Source organism: Dermacentor albipictus, chromosome 3 (genome assembly GCF_038994185.2).
Source record: "Dermacentor albipictus isolate Rhodes 1998 colony chromosome 3, USDA_Dalb.pri_finalv2, whole genome shotgun sequence".
Classification (NCBI taxonomy): domain Eukaryota; kingdom Metazoa; phylum Arthropoda; class Arachnida; order Ixodida; family Ixodidae; genus Dermacentor; species Dermacentor albipictus.
In genome coordinates, this window is record NC_091823.1 from 124,943,886 (window position 1) to 124,963,169 (window position 19,284).

General features: G+C 43.4%; 1 protein-coding gene across 2 annotated transcripts in view; it reads left to right on the forward strand.

The window, feature by feature from the left end:
• Nucleotides 1-19,284, forward strand: part of LOC135909444 (MAM and LDL-receptor class A domain-containing protein 1-like) — a 251,164-nt gene that overhangs the window by 190,712 nt on the left and 41,168 nt on the right. For both annotated transcript variants that reach the window (XM_065441402.2, XM_065441403.2), the window contains exons 45-51: nt 1,189-1,362; nt 2,909-3,007; nt 3,853-4,007; nt 13,581-13,665; nt 14,654-14,812; nt 15,848-15,953; nt 16,999-17,149. In XM_065441402.2, the coding sequence (XP_065297474.2) occupies nt 1,189-1,362; nt 2,909-3,007; nt 3,853-4,007; nt 13,581-13,665; nt 14,654-14,812; nt 15,848-15,953; nt 16,999-17,149 (929 nt within the window). The remainder of the gene's footprint in view (nt 1-1,188; nt 1,363-2,908; nt 3,008-3,852; nt 4,008-13,580; nt 13,666-14,653; nt 14,813-15,847; nt 15,954-16,998; nt 17,150-19,284) is intronic.

Here is a 19,284-nt window from a genome sequence, read left to right on the forward strand (position 1 = left end):
CTAGTTTCGCTGGTCATCAATCTTGACGGAATGGAATGGCTCCTCAATGTTTTCCTCAATGTTTTCCTACTCAATGTTTCGTCACTGTGACGTTGCCGGAGGGCCACACCGTCTGGAAGATTTCCGTGTCCCGTTGTCAGAGCTCGGTGGTATGGAAGACGTGGCCGGTAGAGGGCCCTTCCAAAATACGCAGTGTCTGTTATCAAGCTGCGAACGCCAGAGGTAAAGGAAGCACTGTTTAACGCTGGTGGCCTGCAGGTCAAATTGAGTTTTTACGCCGTCATTGACCCTGTACAGCATGACATCCCACTCAAAGTTAACTGGGCTGTAGGACTTTCCATCATCATATAGCGATGCGAAAGAAGTACGACAAGAGGGCTGGAAGGTGAGAGGTTCTGAGTAGGCGGAGTCAACCAAGCGTGTTGTGCGGTGACACTCCAAGACTTAACACCAGCCACTCTACCCCATTTCTTCAAGATCTTTGGCGGGTTCAGATGAAAGATGATCTCATTGACCCCTCCACCCCCAAACAGGGCGCAAACGTCTTTATGGATTGAGCATAATTAGAGAGCTTCACGTCATATATTTAGGCGAAGTTTGCTTAAATATCTTGTATCTGCTTTTTAAGAGATAAATAAATGAAAGCTTCTTTTTCACGGTAAGAAGCAAAGCAGACCGGAATGTAAATATTCCCTTAAGGAACTCAAGGTTTCACGTATGAAAAACAAATATGAGGGAATATATAAAAGGAAACAAAAGCTGTATTTTATTTCAAAGACGTCTGGCTATGAAATGAAAGCGCCGGGAATGTGCGTTCTGAGGACCTGTGCTATTTTGGTGTCTTTTTTCCGTATGTTAAAGAAAATTGCTGCGTTCTCTTTCTACAGAAATGGTATATATATATATATATATATATATATATATATATATATATATATATATATATATATATATATGTACTATTGACCAATCTTTAGCTAAGCTCTCATCACTATAAATGTTCATAAGAGGGTCTGGAATACTGGCAGGCATGACCATTTGTCTTTTAATTTTACATTATATTTTTGCGCTCCAAGCACCAAATCAAATGCAACAGTGTATTATGCCGATTCACATCTCTACTGCATATTAGCCACTCATGGCGATTTATTTCATTAAGCCCGTGAGTTATATGTCCATAATCTCCAGGGTCTTGCTCGTTTACAACGGACTTGTGCGGCCTGGAGAATGAGGACTCGGGCGCGCGCTTTGGTTGGAACTGGACAAAAGCGGAAGATGGCAAGAGGAAAAAAGGCTTCCCGTCCACAGACAGTAGATCAAATGTGCAAGGAGCCTATGCAGCCTATTCGCTGCTTAACCCAGGTAAGGTACATTTCGCACGTATCTCTTGATTCTAGCCTTTGCTTGGACTCTAACAGCCACTAGGCAATACTGCGTTCGGAACAATGCGATGTTTCGCTCATACCGTTTAAAATGAATTCCTACAGTGTGCACCATTTGTAGATAGATCACTAGGATATATTATCACAGACTACACCTTTATATCGAGGTAGTGACAGCCATCACATTGCTCTATACGGAAACGTACGTGATTCCATACACTCCTAAACAGATAAATTCTAAGGCGCTTTAAAACCAACCCTCAAACTTGCTCTTGATCACCTGTAGCTGCAACATGGTGACCTCCCCATGGAGGCACGTCAATTCGTGCACTCATAGAGCCAGTATGTGTTCATGCCGCGTCTGCTTTGGTTTCAAGATAATTATACAGTTTAAAATGTATTTTACTCTTTACTTCGCTTGTATATGGCGGCGCCAAATATCGTCTACGGTGCCAATCATATGACTGTAGTCATTAGTCTCTCAAGCACCTAAGTCTATTCTAAAAACAAGAACTACTAGCCTTGAAGTTGTCGGAAATATTTCCTCTTTAATGCGTTCCTTAGCTTCAGCATAGAAAAGTGGGCGATTGATGAACGTTCATAATCTGGCGGCAGCATTGTTGAGATCTCATATCCTGTTTTTACTTCCTTCGGTCCTTGTCCCAGTAGAGCTGCCACCACAAATGCATCTTCCTTCGCTGTCCTCGGCGATTCTAATTGTCATTTATACTGTCTTAGCGGTTTTCTTACAATTCCTATCGGAGTGTCTTAGACTAGGAATAATTTCAGCTTCTTTATTTAGTGCTTTATTTTGACGTGCGCGCTTACTTGCAAGCAACCATGCTGTTCTTTAATTGTTCTTCGCACGGAAGACATTACTTGAGATGTTGAGAGCATGAAGCAGACAAGTTTTCTGCAGTGCGTAAGCTGGTTCAAGTGATTACGTACAAATCTAATGCTGTGGTAGGCTGTTAACATCTGCTAAATTCGTCGTAGCTGTGTGCGAAAGAGGAAAAAAATAATGCCCACAGTAAGACGTACATAATCCGAAGAAACTTGCCTCAGGGTGCACATTGAGCGCGCACTCATACTTGATGAAATTTTTCTACCCAAATATTCGACATAGACTATTCAACTAATACATTTTTGCATCGAGAACATGAAGGCGGTGCGGCGTCAGTAATACGGTTGCCGAATTATAAACAAACATGTTTTTGTTTCTTGTTCCTTTGAAGGCGCGAAGCGAAAGTACGAGCTCGCGTTCTGGCAGTGCTGTCACACTGCGCGCTCATGTGCTGAACATACTGAGTGTGTCGAACTGGACAAACAGACGGCGGGCGCCATCAAAGCGAAGTAGCCCCCGAAGCCAGCACGCAAGTCCTGAACCAGGAATAAAGTATGTTAGCGAAAAATGTGCAAAAAGCATATAAGTTTTGTTGCGATTTGTTTTTGTGCAGTATTTGAATGAAAGAAACTAGCGCAAGTGCTTTGTTTTAAAACTATGTATTTATTTTTTTTTATCGCAGAAGTTCCAAAAGCCCAAATGAAGGGTTTGGCTACACCTAAGCTGGGACAAATCGCCCACTCCTGCATGGTTACATTCTATGCTTACCTTCCAAATAGATGTAAGTATGTGTCACGCTCAGAAGATTTTTGCATGTGCACGTTTGAAGTGAAGCTGTTCATGAGGTATACCTAGCGGAATTTTTCAAGCCTCTTGACCCCTGTGATTCATGCAAGCAAACCAAAGAGGTAAAACAAAACTTAAGTTCTACCTGCAGTATGCATAGTTTGCCTTGTTGAGCCTTTCAGAAAGTCATGTCTTAGTACAAAAGTTTTCGTATCATTGGTTGCATGTGACTATGCCGTTAAGGCCCAATTTTCGTGCACAATATGAATATGTGTTACAGGGGAACTTTATAATGCAGCGCTCACGTATGAGTAAACAGTATGCTGATATGAGCAGAGGTTCCCTGCCTATGACTTGACAGCTAGTCTGCCTTCCAAACTGACGGGTGGAATATCTTCGAAATTAAGCCTTTCATAGTAGTTCCAGAGTAATTTTCTTTTTCGAAGCTGCACTCTAATGAAGAACACCAATGAAAGTTTGACTGAATTAGTTGCTTACATGCTCTAAAGAAGCTCCTAGTACTGCGCTTCACTGTTTGGCCTTAATGCATCAACATAGCACAATGTGTATTCAACCCTCCTGGCTGTATTAACAACCAAGTTGTAGTTACAAGCGGCAAATTCTTGTGTTGACCTATAACAACCACAGTGTTTCTGCAGCAAAGCGCTGTTTCTGTTTGCTAGAAGTACACCACCGCCCATTATGCGGAGCGTATATACGTATATCCGTATATTTATTCACTATGCATTACAACTAAAAACATGCAACAAAGGCACAACGTAATATTTTTATTACGGAAGACTGCCTACAGAACCTGAGTATAGTTGTTTGTATTTGCAGCTACAGCATGGCTAATGTTCGGGGTGCGTCCACCTCCGGGGAACAACAACCAGCAACGTTCCTTGACGCTTCTTGGCGCCATTAGAGGAACGCAAGGGAAAGGTCAATGGAGAAAAATGTACGCAAAAGTCGGAAATTGGGATGCTGGAGCCAGAGTAAGTTGTTTAAAGCACATCTTTTGAAGTAGCTTACTAAACGCCTGGGCTTTTCTTGTAGATATGGTGGCTAACTAGTGGGTGGCGGACCGTGGAGTTTAACACAAAATGCCCTGAAGGGCCAAATCGCAAAGTGCATATTTATTTTCAAGGGAAATAAATAGCATTCCTGAAGAAGGAATGCAATATTGCATTGAAAAGAAAATATTCGAACCCTCCGTTGAAGGAACGTCGAAACCGGAGGAAATCCTATTAAGCAGTTCCACAAGAGCGCAAACTGGGAAAAAATGTACTGTCAGGAACTTTCATGTTTATTTAGAGCACAATGTTCTACCTTTCCGAAAACTTCACAATTGGCACCCGTATTTGCCATATGTGTTTCGCATATTTATTTAAAAAATTTTAATACACTTTGCATGACCTCCTGCCACATTATTTGTATCTGTGATGGAACAAGAGCACTTCAGCCTAGCACCACTCACCAAGGAACATAATCGAGGCATGATTGAAAGCACCAGGCATAATATATTCACAACATACAGGCATTTGATGAGATGGATACTTATAGGAACTATAGTAACCACATACAGGCCTATGGCTGATAACTACAATGTCTATCTCAATATGAATGATCTCTCGCCATGCGTTCCTTTGCTGTGGGACCCGCTCACGCATTGAGGCCGATGTGCTTATTCTGAATTGTTGACTGGCTTGCGGACGACGGTGCCATGGGTCTATCCAAAGCATGGTGTGGCTTGCAGCCACTCTGATGATAGCCATGGTATTGCGTATAGCCACGTAGTAACTCCAGCTGCTGCTGTCATCCCCGACAGCAAAGCTATAGCAAAGCCGTCATGGCAGTGGCCTGGGACAGCGTCTACGTCACCTGGTTCCCTGGACTGCTTACCCTGCAAAAGCACAGGCCCTCTAAACTTTAAAATCTTCATCATGTGGCATAGAACAGTGACCCATCTCGTTTAGCTCCCTGGAGTAATCATCCACTTCTGCTTCCGTGGACCGGTTGGCGCGCCAAGAGTGTTGGTCTTTGATGTCCGAGAATCATGTAGGAATTGGTTTGTGGTTCTCTGGACCGGGCGTCCAGCAACAACCGGCTTTCTTTGAAGGCCGAACAACACAGATAATCGGCACGCAACAGTGCTCCACACTTCTTCGTCATGCCTGCAGGGCCAACATCGGGTTGTCTTTTTTCCGCGTGCTCCTAGATATGCCACGACAACATCTAAAACCGTGTACTGGACATAAACAAAGGAAAGATCACTTAAAATACGGTCTTAAAACATGGTGGATGCAGAATGAAGAAAACCTTGGATTTTGAGGTAAAGAAGACTTAGTGACAGAAACTAAAGTGAAACCGTTACACGGTGTCTCATATCCGCTGCGTTTATCGGTGACGGAAAACGCTGGCAATAAAATCAAGAAAGTCTTGAAAATCTACAAGAGCAACACTTCCACTGTTGCAGGAGTATTAGATGAATCCATTGTAGCACAATAAATACAAACGTAAAATACAGTGGACCGCACGCCTCGGTTCTTTGGTTTCTATTGATTATGTTGCACTGGCTTCATTGGTTGCCCAATTCAGTGCTCACAATCAACAAAACCACGAAAGAAAGGTGGAAGTGAACACCAATGCAGCTAACTAAAACTTCATTTAAAAATAAGCGCAACAAATCAGGGGCAGCCTAAAGAAAAAGGAACACGAAAAAGTACACACTGGCAAAAAATGCTATATGTAGCACACGCAGAGCAGAAGAGGCCGAATCGGTAAAGGAAAAGGGCGTTTTCAAGATGTCTCACCTTTATCAAAAAGTTCCACTTAAGGCTGGCTAACATCGCTCTCTGCACCCTTCTTTATGTGAAACGCTTTTCTTTCTTGTATGGCTTTCTTGATTGTGCGTGAACAAATCTACAAATAAAGAATTCGTACCAACTCACGCAACTTTCCGTTCTACTAAAGTGGCTTCACGAATTATTAACTAAGTTACTTAAGAACAAGCTATTGCAGAAGTTGCTGACAGCATAAGCGATGGCTTATTCATTTGATTCGAATAGCAATACGACACGACGATTTCTCAACATGATGTCCTGCTGCAAACGCATGTTCGAGTTCTTGTCCAGCAGAGGGTCACGAGACGCACCACAGCATTCAGAACACCAACTACAAAGCTGAAACACTGAACACCAAATGCGCAAAAACCAAACTTATATCTAAGAATTTATCCGTTCACAAACACACTTCACGCGATAGTTTAGTGTACTGACAAGTCCAGTATTGTGAACTGTTTTCATATTCGTTCTTAGTCAAATCTGAAATATAGTGCTAAAGCGTGCTCTGCACTTTATCTATTTTTTATTGCATAAGGTGTTCAGATGCTTCGATTTGTCACCTGTTATAATATGAAGTTCCGCCAATGGCGTATCAACAACATCGCGTGCATACTGGTTCGACTACAAGGCCATATTTTGTAATATTCACGCAGCGCCTTTCTTAGTGCAACTAGCTTCGTGCTGTTGGAGACGAACGTTTATATGCGACCCGAGCATCGCAATAAATTACAGCCCATAAAATTCCATAATGCATTGGAAAGCTAAAGCCCACGTTATCTGTTATAAAAATAATCGCGTAGGCACAGTAGCACTCCGTCAATGACTGCACGAAGTAGCTCCACTCCTATATACCTTGTCACATGGCCTACCAGCCATCGGCGTGCAACCTAACAATCGTTTCCATTACCAATGCTTCAGATATGCGTTCGCTCGAACGTCACGGCGCATAGGGCAGTAATGTTCGCCTCATCATTAACTCGAAATCGTGCAAATCCATTGACAAAAATACTTCGGGTTATCATATAAATAATGTTACTTGAAGTTCTTTGCTTTGTGAGATGCATGAGCGAGGAAGAAGGCATCCAATTACCGACAGCATAACGGTACAACATACTAGAAAAACGGAAACATGCTTTGTATTTAAGCTTCATATACACTTCAGTTCTGAGAGTCGCGCGAAAAAAGTTACAGCGTGTCGTTGTAGATCTTGAAAGCCATGGAATTGACCAAAACTCATCACTGCCATGCAATGCGTGCCGAAACAATTACAATTTCACAATACTCTTCAGGCATATTTTAATTACAAAACGTCCTTTACAGTTTCTTATGCTACCTATGTGTGACCTGTTCCACCTATATCAGAATGTATATTGGGAACGTTAGGATGAGACATTTTGCAGATTATATAAAAGCGCTGTTTTTTCACAGCCGTGCAGTATTTTTCGGTATCTGGGGAACGGCGAATACTATTCTTTCCTAATGTGTTATCGTTCCGGATGGTTTCGAGCAACGACATTACGTGACGCTGAAAAAATGTGCTAGCTCATAACTGCGTGGAGTAGAATGATAAAAGATATCGTTTCGATGAAGTGATGAAATTTCAATTTATTCTGTTAGAGTGATGACGGGCATAACACAGAAACCAGCGAAATAATGAGCTGAAGTTTTCCTCTATTCATTTTTATTGCCATTTCGCAGTTAATGTTTTGCTCTAGCTACTACTACTACTAACTAGCTGATAGCTACTTAGCGCTCTAAAATATTCATAGCCTTCTTATACTTCAAAATATTTATAGGGGATACCGAAACCTTAGGTAGCATATCTCGTTTTAGCAACTCTATTGCGAAATAGAAGCTGGAGATATGGCGTATGTCGCTCACGACATGTAAAAGTAGTTATGATATAATGGTAGTAGGCTGATTTAGTATTATAACAAGCACAATGACATAAAAACGATCATTGGCAGACCTATCTCTTGACTGTCAAACCCCCCGTTACATCCGTGCTTCTTTACCTATTGTGGGAACGGCGGGGTCCCTCGGTCCACGCCAGCATGACAAAGTCCTGGCCGGCCGCACCCAAGAGCACTCAGCCGAGCCTCGAACCACCATTCGCACTCAAGAGTCACTTTGTCCTCCAACTTTTCAATTGCTGGCTCCGATGTAGGATTTCCATTCTTCCCCTCTCTCTGTGAAGGCGATGATGCCACTGGCCCACGGTGGCTTGCAGGGATGACGCCACATCCCCGGCGGCGGGCAAACCTTGCAGACTGCTGCACCGAACGAGGATCGGTGGAGCAGGCAACGGCCGGGTGAGCAAGGTCTACCAGGAACCCGGAGGCCCTGAACCTAGCTGACTTCCCGGACGTACACTTCGCGAAAATGCAGCAGACCACGTAGTGAAGCCTCCGAGTTGTCGAAGTCATGCAGGAACCAGAAGGCCCTAAACCATTCCCGGAGGCACACCTGGTGCGGCTTTCTTTCTCGACCTCGTTCTGACAAGTGCACGCCGCAGGTCGCCAGAAGCAGCTGCCGCCCGCTCGCTGCTAGTCCACCGCACAGACACCACATGGCACCGCACCACACAATTAACAGGAGGGTAAAATCGCAGGTGATGATCGGTGCTCGAGTGGTGCCGCTTCCATTGCCGTTGGCAAGTGACTTCTAGCGCCCATGAGGTTCTCGTGTGTGAAGTGATTTTTAAAAAGAAATGGAAGAGGTAAGTGCAGTGCCGTAACTGTCGCTCACAGGTTCTCGTCGCAGCCGTCGTAGAAGTGCTTTTTTTCGGTATAGTCGTTATCGTCGTGTTCGCTGCCGCTGCTGCCGGCCTTTGCTGAGGAACCACCGCCAGAGTCCTAGACTCCGCCCTCCACGGGCTCGGACGAGGACGATGCGCCGCTCTTATTCGCGGCGTGGCTACCTGACGAGCGGTTCTTCCGAGCCGTTTTCTTCAACAGCTTGCCTTTGCGTGCCCTGTCTTAGAGCTTAAGCAGAGCGCAGGAGACTGCTCCATCCCCATGTGCCATGCCAGACCCGATCACGGTGGCAGAGGAGGAGCCGGCGGAAATGCTCCCGAGCGAACGGCAGAACTGCAGCTCACAGCATGGACGTTGTCACGCACCAGGCAAGGCAGGCATCGCTACTGGCCATGGAACGGGTGCCGCCCGCCTTGCCCACGATCACGGTCCATCCTGGAATGCAGCCGGGACGCCACGTTACACGCGCCAATGTGGGAACGTACCACGCCCTGGGTAGACGCCTGCAGGCTCCAGTCCTGGCCGGCCGCCTCCATGAGCGCCCAGCCGAGCCTCAAACCACCACTCGCGCTCAGGAGTCACAGTGTTCTCCACCCTTCGACTGCTGGCTCCGATGTGGGAGTTCCCATACTATTCATATGGTTTAATCACTACGAGGCATGGTTTAAATCTGGCATTTAAACCTGGCAGGAGAGGTATAAGATTAGTAGATTACGTAACAGACAATGATGTGAAAATTTTGCAATTAACACAACTGAAACATTTAAAACTCTTGTGGTGAGCTTACGTGGTGAAAAATGCGGACATCACAATACCTAGCTCATAACTGCTTAGCATATTAAAAGTTCTCTGCGAAAGCAATGATAAATACCACGTAGGATTTCAGAAATGGAGATGCACTATAAAACTGTTCTCGTCGTTACAGTGGCCAACATACCGATTGCCAACATTCCTTTAATTACAAAAAAAGACAAGGGTGAAACAATTATTTTCTTCTACGTGATTGCCTTGGAATTAACGGAAAAGAGACAAACAATATTATCTTATAGTGAATATAACCAAGGGAGTATTAAGTAGCGTCGTGGCATGTGAAAACAAAAACTGCCTAGATTTAGCTTTCCTGAACAAATGATGCCGCATATAATGCATAAAGGGAACTTGTGACAGGTTTGTAGAGTAATAAGCATTTGTACTGTAGACAATACCAACCTTGTGACAACACACAACGATTGGATTACATGAACTGAGAATATAAAGAATTAAGGGAAATACTTTGTAGATTGCTCATACATAAACCTCTGAATATGTTTTTGGTGAAGGTCTTAGCCCTACCATGAACATCAATGATTTGACGGTTCATGCGATAATAAATACTAGGGTAGCCTAACACATTCAAAGTAGCTATTACAGAACAGCACAGTCGCAAGTGGCTGCAATCAACTTTAGCTACCGTAGGGCATTAGCCGGGCCGACACATAAACAATTTTATTAATTTCGCTGAGTAATCTTACCATCCCCGAATGCGAACGCATTCGAACAACATCAATCAGTTCTTCATAATTCTGCACGGTGGAGGAAGCTTCACGGATGGAAAAAAATGTCATGCACCTGAGTGTTCATTGAATTATGAAGAAAGCGGTTTCTGAGAAAGAAAACTTGGAAAGTCAAATAATATATCTCGTACGGGATTTCAACTAGGGACAAACGCCTTTCTGGAGCGATCGCTTTATCATCGTAGTTAACCCGGAGGCTAGCAGATCGAAGGGCGAGGGCGAATTTTAGGCAGCCCAAAGAAGAAGTACGCTGAAAATGGCAAATGAGCGATGCGGAATGCCGGAAGGGGGAGGAAGGTCCTTTTGGCATATGAATACGTGTGCTGTTGCTGTAACCTGCACAGTTATTATACTCCTACTTTGTAAATGCTCTGTAGGATTGTTGCGCGTCTTTTTTGCGGGCGAACTGATTTCAACGTTATCCACATGTGTATCGGTATTACCTACAGTTGTGTGATAATGATAGGCGGTAGCACTTTCGGAGTTCGAATGCCTAGAGGCTTCTCAGAGTAGCAGGTGAGCCGCTAATGCAATAACAACCACCGTATAATTGCGCTTATTATGCAATGTGTGTGTAGGGGGGACAGGGAGGCATGCAAGATAAGATCACTCAAAAAATGGCTGCCCTTTTAATGTAAACGTATTCTTGGTTTCAGTGATCACTCTTTTATTTTGCTTTCAACTTTATTACATTTATTGTGTTAACGGTATCATCAGCAGCAGACTAAATTGAAATATTATATCTGACAAGAAAAACATATACGGCACAATTTATTTCACGAGGACAATCGACGAAAATGAGAATAGTAATCGAGCACCTCTGAGACTTTCGTTGCTTCGGCTATGTGCCACATACTCTAATATTCTCTCACTTCGCTATGGCACTCGCTCATCAAGGCTGACCATGAGCATGAAGGCATGACGCCGACTGTATGACGCCGACGCACTGACGATGGAATTACAAAGAGATAATACCAATCGAAAAACAAAGGCGTATAACCACGATGGCATGACGAGAATAAGATGAAGGTTCTTAAGTAATGACGATGGTATAACAACGACAACGTGACGACGATGACATACACATACGATGATGATAAAGATGTTACGATCACGGGATTAAGAAGCATGAAAGACGGCCATGGCTCGACCAAGATGACATTACGACGACAGTATGATAATGGATGCATGATAGCATCTGTATGACGACTACTCAATGATCAGGATGGTATGGGAACGGTGGCATAATCAAGATTTAACGACGACAGAATGATAACAATAAAATAACGAACAAATAATGATTTTGCTGAATCGACGAAAGCTGTATGACAATGTCGGCGTAACGACAATAGAATGACGATACATTAACATACGGTGCGATGCTGAAACGACAGCATGACCATTGTGGCACGACATCGGTATGACGACAACGGCATTATGATATTCGGTGTCGAAGTTACAGTAATCACGATGGAACAACCACGACGGCACCCCGACGCCAGTATGACAACAAACGCATGAGGAAGACTACTTGATAGTGATTTACTGACTACAATAGCATACCGCGGGCATCAGGACAATGGTATGACGACGAGTGCATGATGGCAATGACGGCTCGACGATGACTATGTCACGAAACCTGTATGACGATGATTCCGTGGTGATGAAGGCGTCAGGAGAGTTGGATGACATAGCTGGAACGACGGCCCGACGATCACGAGGCCCTACTTAGTGGCCCAAGGTGTTCGATAAATTCGGTCATTGGGTCGGCTTAGAAACCATCATGAAGGCGCCATGACAAGAGTAAAATATTACGAAGGTAGTATAATGACGATGGAATCAGGCCAGAAGCACGTACCTAGTGGCCTGAGCAGGTGGACACACTAGGTTGGCGTTAGATTCTAGAATATATATATATATATATATATATATATATATATATATATATATATATATATATATATATATATATATATATATATATATATAGAGAGAGAGAGAGAGAGAGAGAGAGATAGTAGATAGATTTAAAATGAAATTATGGGGTTTTACGTGCCAAAACCACTTTCTGATTATGAGGCACGCCGTAGTGGAGGACTCCGGAAATTTCGACCACCTGGGGTTCTTTAACGTGCACCTAAATCTAAGTGCACGGGTGTTTTCGCATTTCGCCCCCATCGAAATGCGTCCGCCGTGGCCGGGATTCGATCCCGCGACCTCGTGCTCAGCAGCCCAACACCATAGCCACTGAGCAACCACGGCGGGTATAGATAGATTCAAAACGGCTTAAGCAGGAAAGGAATGCTATTCGCAATAATATAGGATAGGGACTAAAAATTTGATCCTTTTGTTTTCAGCAAGAGGCAATGACACTGCTATGTTAGTTCAATGGTCACAGCGTTTCCCTCGGGAGTACATCATGGATATGCGACCTGTTAGGTATGCTATATGGTAAAGATCAGAGAATTACTGAGTTAGGCTACATCTTTGTAGAGCATGCGAACGTAGCACTTTGGTTCATTTACGAAATCTTACCACGGTCATTCTCTGCCATCTTGTGTCAACGACGTTCAAGCTCGAAACCTGCTAGGTATTACGCATGGTATTTATACTCAATTACATTCGCAAGCTTCAAATAAAATATTTTAAGTCTGATTCATAGAAAACGTGTTCACTTCGTTCCAGTATGTGCGTTCCTTTGACAAAATTGCAAGTAGTTCAACATAAATAATTTTGCTTAACAGTTTTCACGATTTGTGGCTCAGTTAATAAGTATTTAGGTGAATAGGTAGTTATCTTAAGATTGATGCAAAATTACTTTTGAGTGGCCAACTTATGTGGAAGTCGACCTAGTTTTTGTGAGGCAGCAAGATTTGTGCCAAGGTTAATACGGATGTAGTAAAATGGGTAGCAGGAAAAGAATTATTCACGATGAAAGACGACACCATAGGAGCTTACTCGCGACTGAAGTTTTGTTGAAAAACACGCATTTCTTTTTCTACGCGTGGTGTCTTCATTCTCAGTTATGTTACTCTGACATGTGTTGTGAAGAACTCAAGGGCTCACACGAACGTTTTGCTGAGTTGCGTTGCCTACGGAATGTTGGCAACCGAAATTGATAGCGTGTAGTGGCACAATTTCATTTGTGAGCAATCCACATGACGACATTTTGCGTGTTTTGTTCGTAGAACTGCTAGCTATCACGTAGACCATGTTCTCTTAGTCGATCCGAGAATTCGCAAGAGAAGCTTCTCTCAATCAATCCAAGCATTCTCAAGAGAAGCACTACCGCGTGAAAAACTCGGACAAACTTGCTGGGGGCGTTCTAGTCCGTCTGCTATTCTGACACAATGCGTAGCACCTGTTTGTGCATTATTGACATTCATAATTAGGGCTGCCGTCTGTTTTTATTTCAGTTCGTGTACATGGCTAACACTCCTGGCGTGAGCATTGACCGCCCAAGTTATGACATGTGCCATCCAGACGCTCAAAGTGAAGGACGTGAGTTTTACCAGCATGTGGCACAAAATTCAATTTATGATTCATTTACTCTGACCTGGCAGTTAAACATTATGCTGGGAGTTACAGCCAATATTTACATCAGTTTCATCTAATAACGATAACAGAAAGCAACAAACAAAATTGTCAGGCTATGCATTTTATTTTTCCGTAAATTTAATACTAGAGGTCCTTTGTACACATAGAAGTACGCACAATCAACTGGAGTGAACAATTCTTTATATGCAGAATGCTAAAATGTCCCCTAACAACAGTGAGCGTTCAGAAAAAAATTGTAAAGAGGGAGACGAATTTTGAAGATTATCAACCCTAATAAAGAATTGGCTTAGGCTTTCTCGCCATTTTCAAAGATAACCACGCAAACCACGCGTAATGAAGGACTTCCAAATTGACTTAAAAACTATAATGATGCGCAAAAAATAATATATTCTTTCTAGAGCCAATCCCCCATTATTATTGCAAACATTGCAAGGCTTTTTTTTTATGAGACATATTTGCTGGTATTACATATTATGGCTATAAGAAGGAATGACAAGACGACTGCTTCGAAACATACCGGTTGTAATCGACTGTGTAATACGAAATAGTAGGTACGTCTTTTCTCTCATCTAGAGATGCTACTTTGACTATCCTTATTGATAGTAGGGGATGAGCTGGCCGGGGTTGAACTGTAATAACTGGCATAAAAATATGCGGCGTGTGCGGGAAATATCTAATTTGCGTACTAAAAATAATTTCCACTATTTATCTACATCTCACTCTAGTGCTTCCAAGGGCTGTGCATGAGCTTGTGCAGTAGCCAAAAATACATCTTTGTAAATAATTTGTACCTTCCGTTTACGTTAAAGAGTACACTTAGGTTGCTTTAGACTATCTGCGACTCTATCACTCTGGAAGTGCGTCTTTTTTTTTTTCAACGAAATACCAATGACAAAAGAAAACTGCTGACAGATATTTTCTTTTCCTTCAGGGGAAGCTGCCGAGAAGGTAACCTGCACCTTCTCCAATCCCACCGACTGCGGCTGGTTCCCCGAGAACAAGGTCACTGATACGAAGTGGGTTCTCTTCACTGGAGGTTCCAGGTATCCTGGGCTTCCATGGCAGCCCCCTTACCGTGATTCACAAAAAGGTACACATCATAATTACAAACGTCCGCGATTGCAATCCCCTACATGCACTGCTCATTCAAGAAATAGTGCATTCGCCTGCTACTCACTTTGAGCAGAGTCAATTTCCGGAAGTTCTTCTTCTTCAACGAGATTCATGTCTATTGCTGATCAAGAAATTCAGATGCTCCGTAAGGTGGCACACAAATGACTCCCATTGAACGTACAGAGCTCTAAGCAATAAAAATATATTGATTTCAACATTATGTGGGCATAACATAGGTCTAGGACAATTCGGCTTGCTTTCTTTTTCTGGGCTTTCTTTGTGAAGATGTGAAGAAATCTATAAGCTCCAGAAAAATTTTCCAATAATATCTGCAGTAGGTAATGTGGTTTAAATGCTTGGTGCGTACATGCTCATTTGCGTTCTCACAGAAAAGTTTTTGTGGGAGCTTCACGAACATTTGATACCACAATGAATGTAAAGCGTCTTTCATGTAGTACGTCTGCTAACTCGACATAGCTAGAAGTTCTCTTCTTAGTATCACTTTCATTTTCAAGCGGCATTGCTTACAGATAACACTGGAACTGCTGCAGTTGTATGGACATACAGATAGTTTAGGGTTAGGCTTTCTAACAATACGCGGACATCTTTTTAGTTTGCTTGTTTGAACATACGTTAGATGAAAGTAACAAAATGGTATCATCGTAAATCTAGAACATTTTTGCAATACTACGGGTTCGAAACTGCTCAAAATCATTTAATTGTTGCACACACGAGCTTTTTTCTTTATTAATTGTATTTTCTTCACAATTAACTGTATACGTCACATGTTTCACACCAGATATTTATGTTTAATTTATGTTACTTCAAGAGCGGCTATCGTTTGTGTTGTTCCCAATATATACCATGAAAATTTTCAACTTTGATTCAACAAGAAAGATATTGAAATCAAAATGTGAAACATAAAACACAATCTTTTGCTGAAAACAAAGAAACAAGCACCGACTGCGTATGTGGAATCAGGCGTTGGTGTTTCTATTCTGCCGTTATGTAGGAGCCTATATGTTTGCTCGGAACACACTTTCCGGCATAAGGACTGCCCACCTGGTTTCCGTCCAGATGAGCCCGACTCCAGACACTGGCCGGTGTTTCTCGTTTTGGTAAGTTACCATTGATTTCATTCACTGTCCTCCCATGCAAATGATTTTGTTGCCTAATTCATGACATCTTACGTCCGTAAACTGCGTAAGATAAAGCACGAAAATTTACGTATATCTGCGTAGAGTTACGTGTTACGTATGTACCTTGCTATTGTAAAAAAAGAAATACTTTCATACCATGGACTCCAAACCTTATTTGCAAATAAACTATCAAAAGAAGCTTCCATAAGCACTAAAAAGGGTGTTTCACGTCAGATCGCAAGGCACGATAGTGGCACTAACTTTGAAGTGGACTTTCAAGCATGACATTTTCTCTGCCTACAAATAATTTTAAACAGGACATAGTTGAAACGTTCAATACAGGAGTAGTGCTTCTGGAAATGTGGTGAGGGGGCGTTTGGCGAAACAGGTCAAAGCGTACTTTGCTGAAGCTCTAACTTCAAAATTTATTTCTCGCATCAGTAAAACTGCGAACAACTCTACGCCGTATGGAAGCAGTAGTGCGAAAAGCGTAAATCTAAACAGATAGTTCTAGTATATCCGGTATACCAATATACACAATGGCGTTTGCCTAATATCGGGTTCCCAGTCGCTGGTGGCGAGAGCTCGTCACACTTCGTCTAAAAGCAACGCCTTACAGACAACGTTTTGTGTTAGGCGGGTGTTCTTGTGAAAAAAAAAAGAAATCGTTTGCAAAGGCAACATATTCGATACTACGCGCCAGCCGGAAATTTACACCATGAATGAATCTGAATGCTTTGGGTTACCTGCAATTGTAGCTCTCTGTTTGTCAGGTGGAACTCCTGGTACGCTATGGTGGACATGGCAGACTAATGCCATATGATCAATCAAACACATTATTTCGGTCACTTTGAACCCATCAAAAAAGCCCAAAGGGCTGCTACTTTGTCTGTGATTCGCTCAAAATACCGCGATCACCAAATTCGGCAATATAGCGCAATTTGGCAATGTCCTTAATAGCGCCCCTGGTGATCCACAAGCGGTAGAAGTTTGCCCACAAACTCAAACTCTAATTTCTTTTTAGGTACAACATGTGGCAGCCAAACACTGGCTACCTGAACCTTATACAGCGTGCGGGTAATGCATCCTCCAGCCTGTTATGGACTCGCCGGGGACCTCAGGGCAAGGAGTGGAGGCAAGGTCAAGTACAACTGCACTCAGACGATCCTCATCAGGTGGGTTAATAGCGCGGCCAGCAGTTCCTTCGAAACATTAATATTGATGCTGCTAGCCAGACGCCTAAGTACTTGGAGTGGGAGAGTCGAATGCTGCACTGATGTCACAACACATGTTGGGTATTAGGGTACTACTGTTCGCATTAAAGTCCTCGTCAAACTGTACAGAGGGACCTTGCGTATACGCCTGGGAGATTTCTTCCATCTTTAATAGATTGAAATTAGTAGTTTTGAACATGTTTTTTTTTTGTAAAGGAACTTACGGTGTCACTGCATCTTTTACTCTGCACTTTCTGTCTTTTGCTTCATGCGGCAGCTAAAATGGTGCACTGTAGTGGTGGGTTTTCGTCTTGAGCGTTATCGAGAGAGGTAAAGGTCGAGAGTGACGCTAGGTGCGAAACTTATATGATGGGATAAGATGATGTTGTACGCATGCACTTAATATTGGAGCTCTGGGTCGGGCCTTTCCTCCGAGAGTGCGCACCAGCCATATACCATATATAATGGTACCATATACGTCCTCCACCGGTAATCGGGAGTTCAGAAGTTTGGTGCCAGGAAAAACGACCGAGACCACAATAATGGCGCTCTGCACAATGGCCTAGGCTGACATGATTTACCATGGTGCCGCGGCCGCCAATTCCTTCCACTTTCTTTGGTGCAAGACACGCAATGGGCGGTGCATACGAGGAAATAATGCAACGTTTGGTGTACAAAAGCATTTGCACGAAATCTATCAGCAACACGCAGTGACCACCCACATCACGTACGTGCATTGTCCGCGTCCTCTAAAACATGCTTATAGAGACCTGTATAAGCAGCTTTCCAGAAAAGTCTAAAAACACTTAGGGGTACCCGAATATAGCTAGGTAATTATTTTGTAATTCATCATCCGTAGAACTTCCGGCTTAATAAAAAAATGAGCTCTATGCTAATCCTCATTTGGGCATCATTCTGCCGGCCAAAACGATTTGATCAATATTCGGCAACTGGCCACAATGTAGTAAGTATAATGGACATTATAAAAATGACAGCTGCACCCCATTTTTTTTCGTTTTATATGAAATGCAATGTGTAGAGTAGTAAGGTGGACCGTCACGCCTGCCGACGTGTGGTGTGGTGAGCAAGGACTCAAGGGTGATAGTCGCACATGTTACACCGGTGGACATTTAATGAACAACACTGCACTGATACAAAGCCTCAGACCTAGCATGAATTGAGGCTTTCCTCGAATGTGGCGTGGGATACGACCACGCGGCACACTGCTCAGTTCCCGCACCTCGCCCACCAACACCCGAAGTCTGGGCGTCGCGGCACACGTTCCAACTGAGCTCGCTCACGTGTAGGGGTGACCTTGCTGTAGGCGTAATCGTCGCTTGCCCGATGTACGCGGCGGAGGTGGCTCGGGTTGCGTAGGCAGTGACGGTGACACGGCGACAAGCTGCTGGGGTGGTGGCTCAGGATCTCTGCTAATGCCGGAACTCCGAGAGTACAGCAACCCTGAGAACACTGGAACCGACCAGACACAGGACATGGCTGACCTTGCCTCGATAGCCCGTCACGAGACTGCCTAGCGGTACATCCCGGATAGCCATCTCGGGACTCGTTGTTCGAACTTCCCCGGCTCCTTCGATTCTCCGTGCTCGCTGCTTCCCGCTCGCTGCTTTCCGCGCGCTCCATCCTCCGCTTCTTCTTTCTCTTTCACCAGCCCTCGAGCCTGTCTCTTCTTTTCCCGCGTCGTGCCGCCTCTGCCATCGTCGTCTTTCACTGCACCATGCATTTCATCGTCATTGTTAAACTGGTTTTATAGAACAGTTACAGACATCAATCTGTCCAATTCTTATGCCGCTTCCGATTGTGCCTCATGTTAGGGCCAGAGTGCAGCTTTTTAGGTCTATGTACTGGTTATTGGTTACCCAAAACTTGCTACGGCATCTCTTGCAGTCTACAAGTAGAAATTATTCCTAATACAACCATAAATTCATTTTTTTGTTTTTTCTGGAATTCAATATGGGCAGTGATTTATTACAAGTTATTGATGTTTAATGCAAGTAAACAGTAACAGTGAATGAAATACCAGTCTCATTGTTACGGAAATCCTCAAGTATAACGTGTGATATTATTAGGTCATTGCC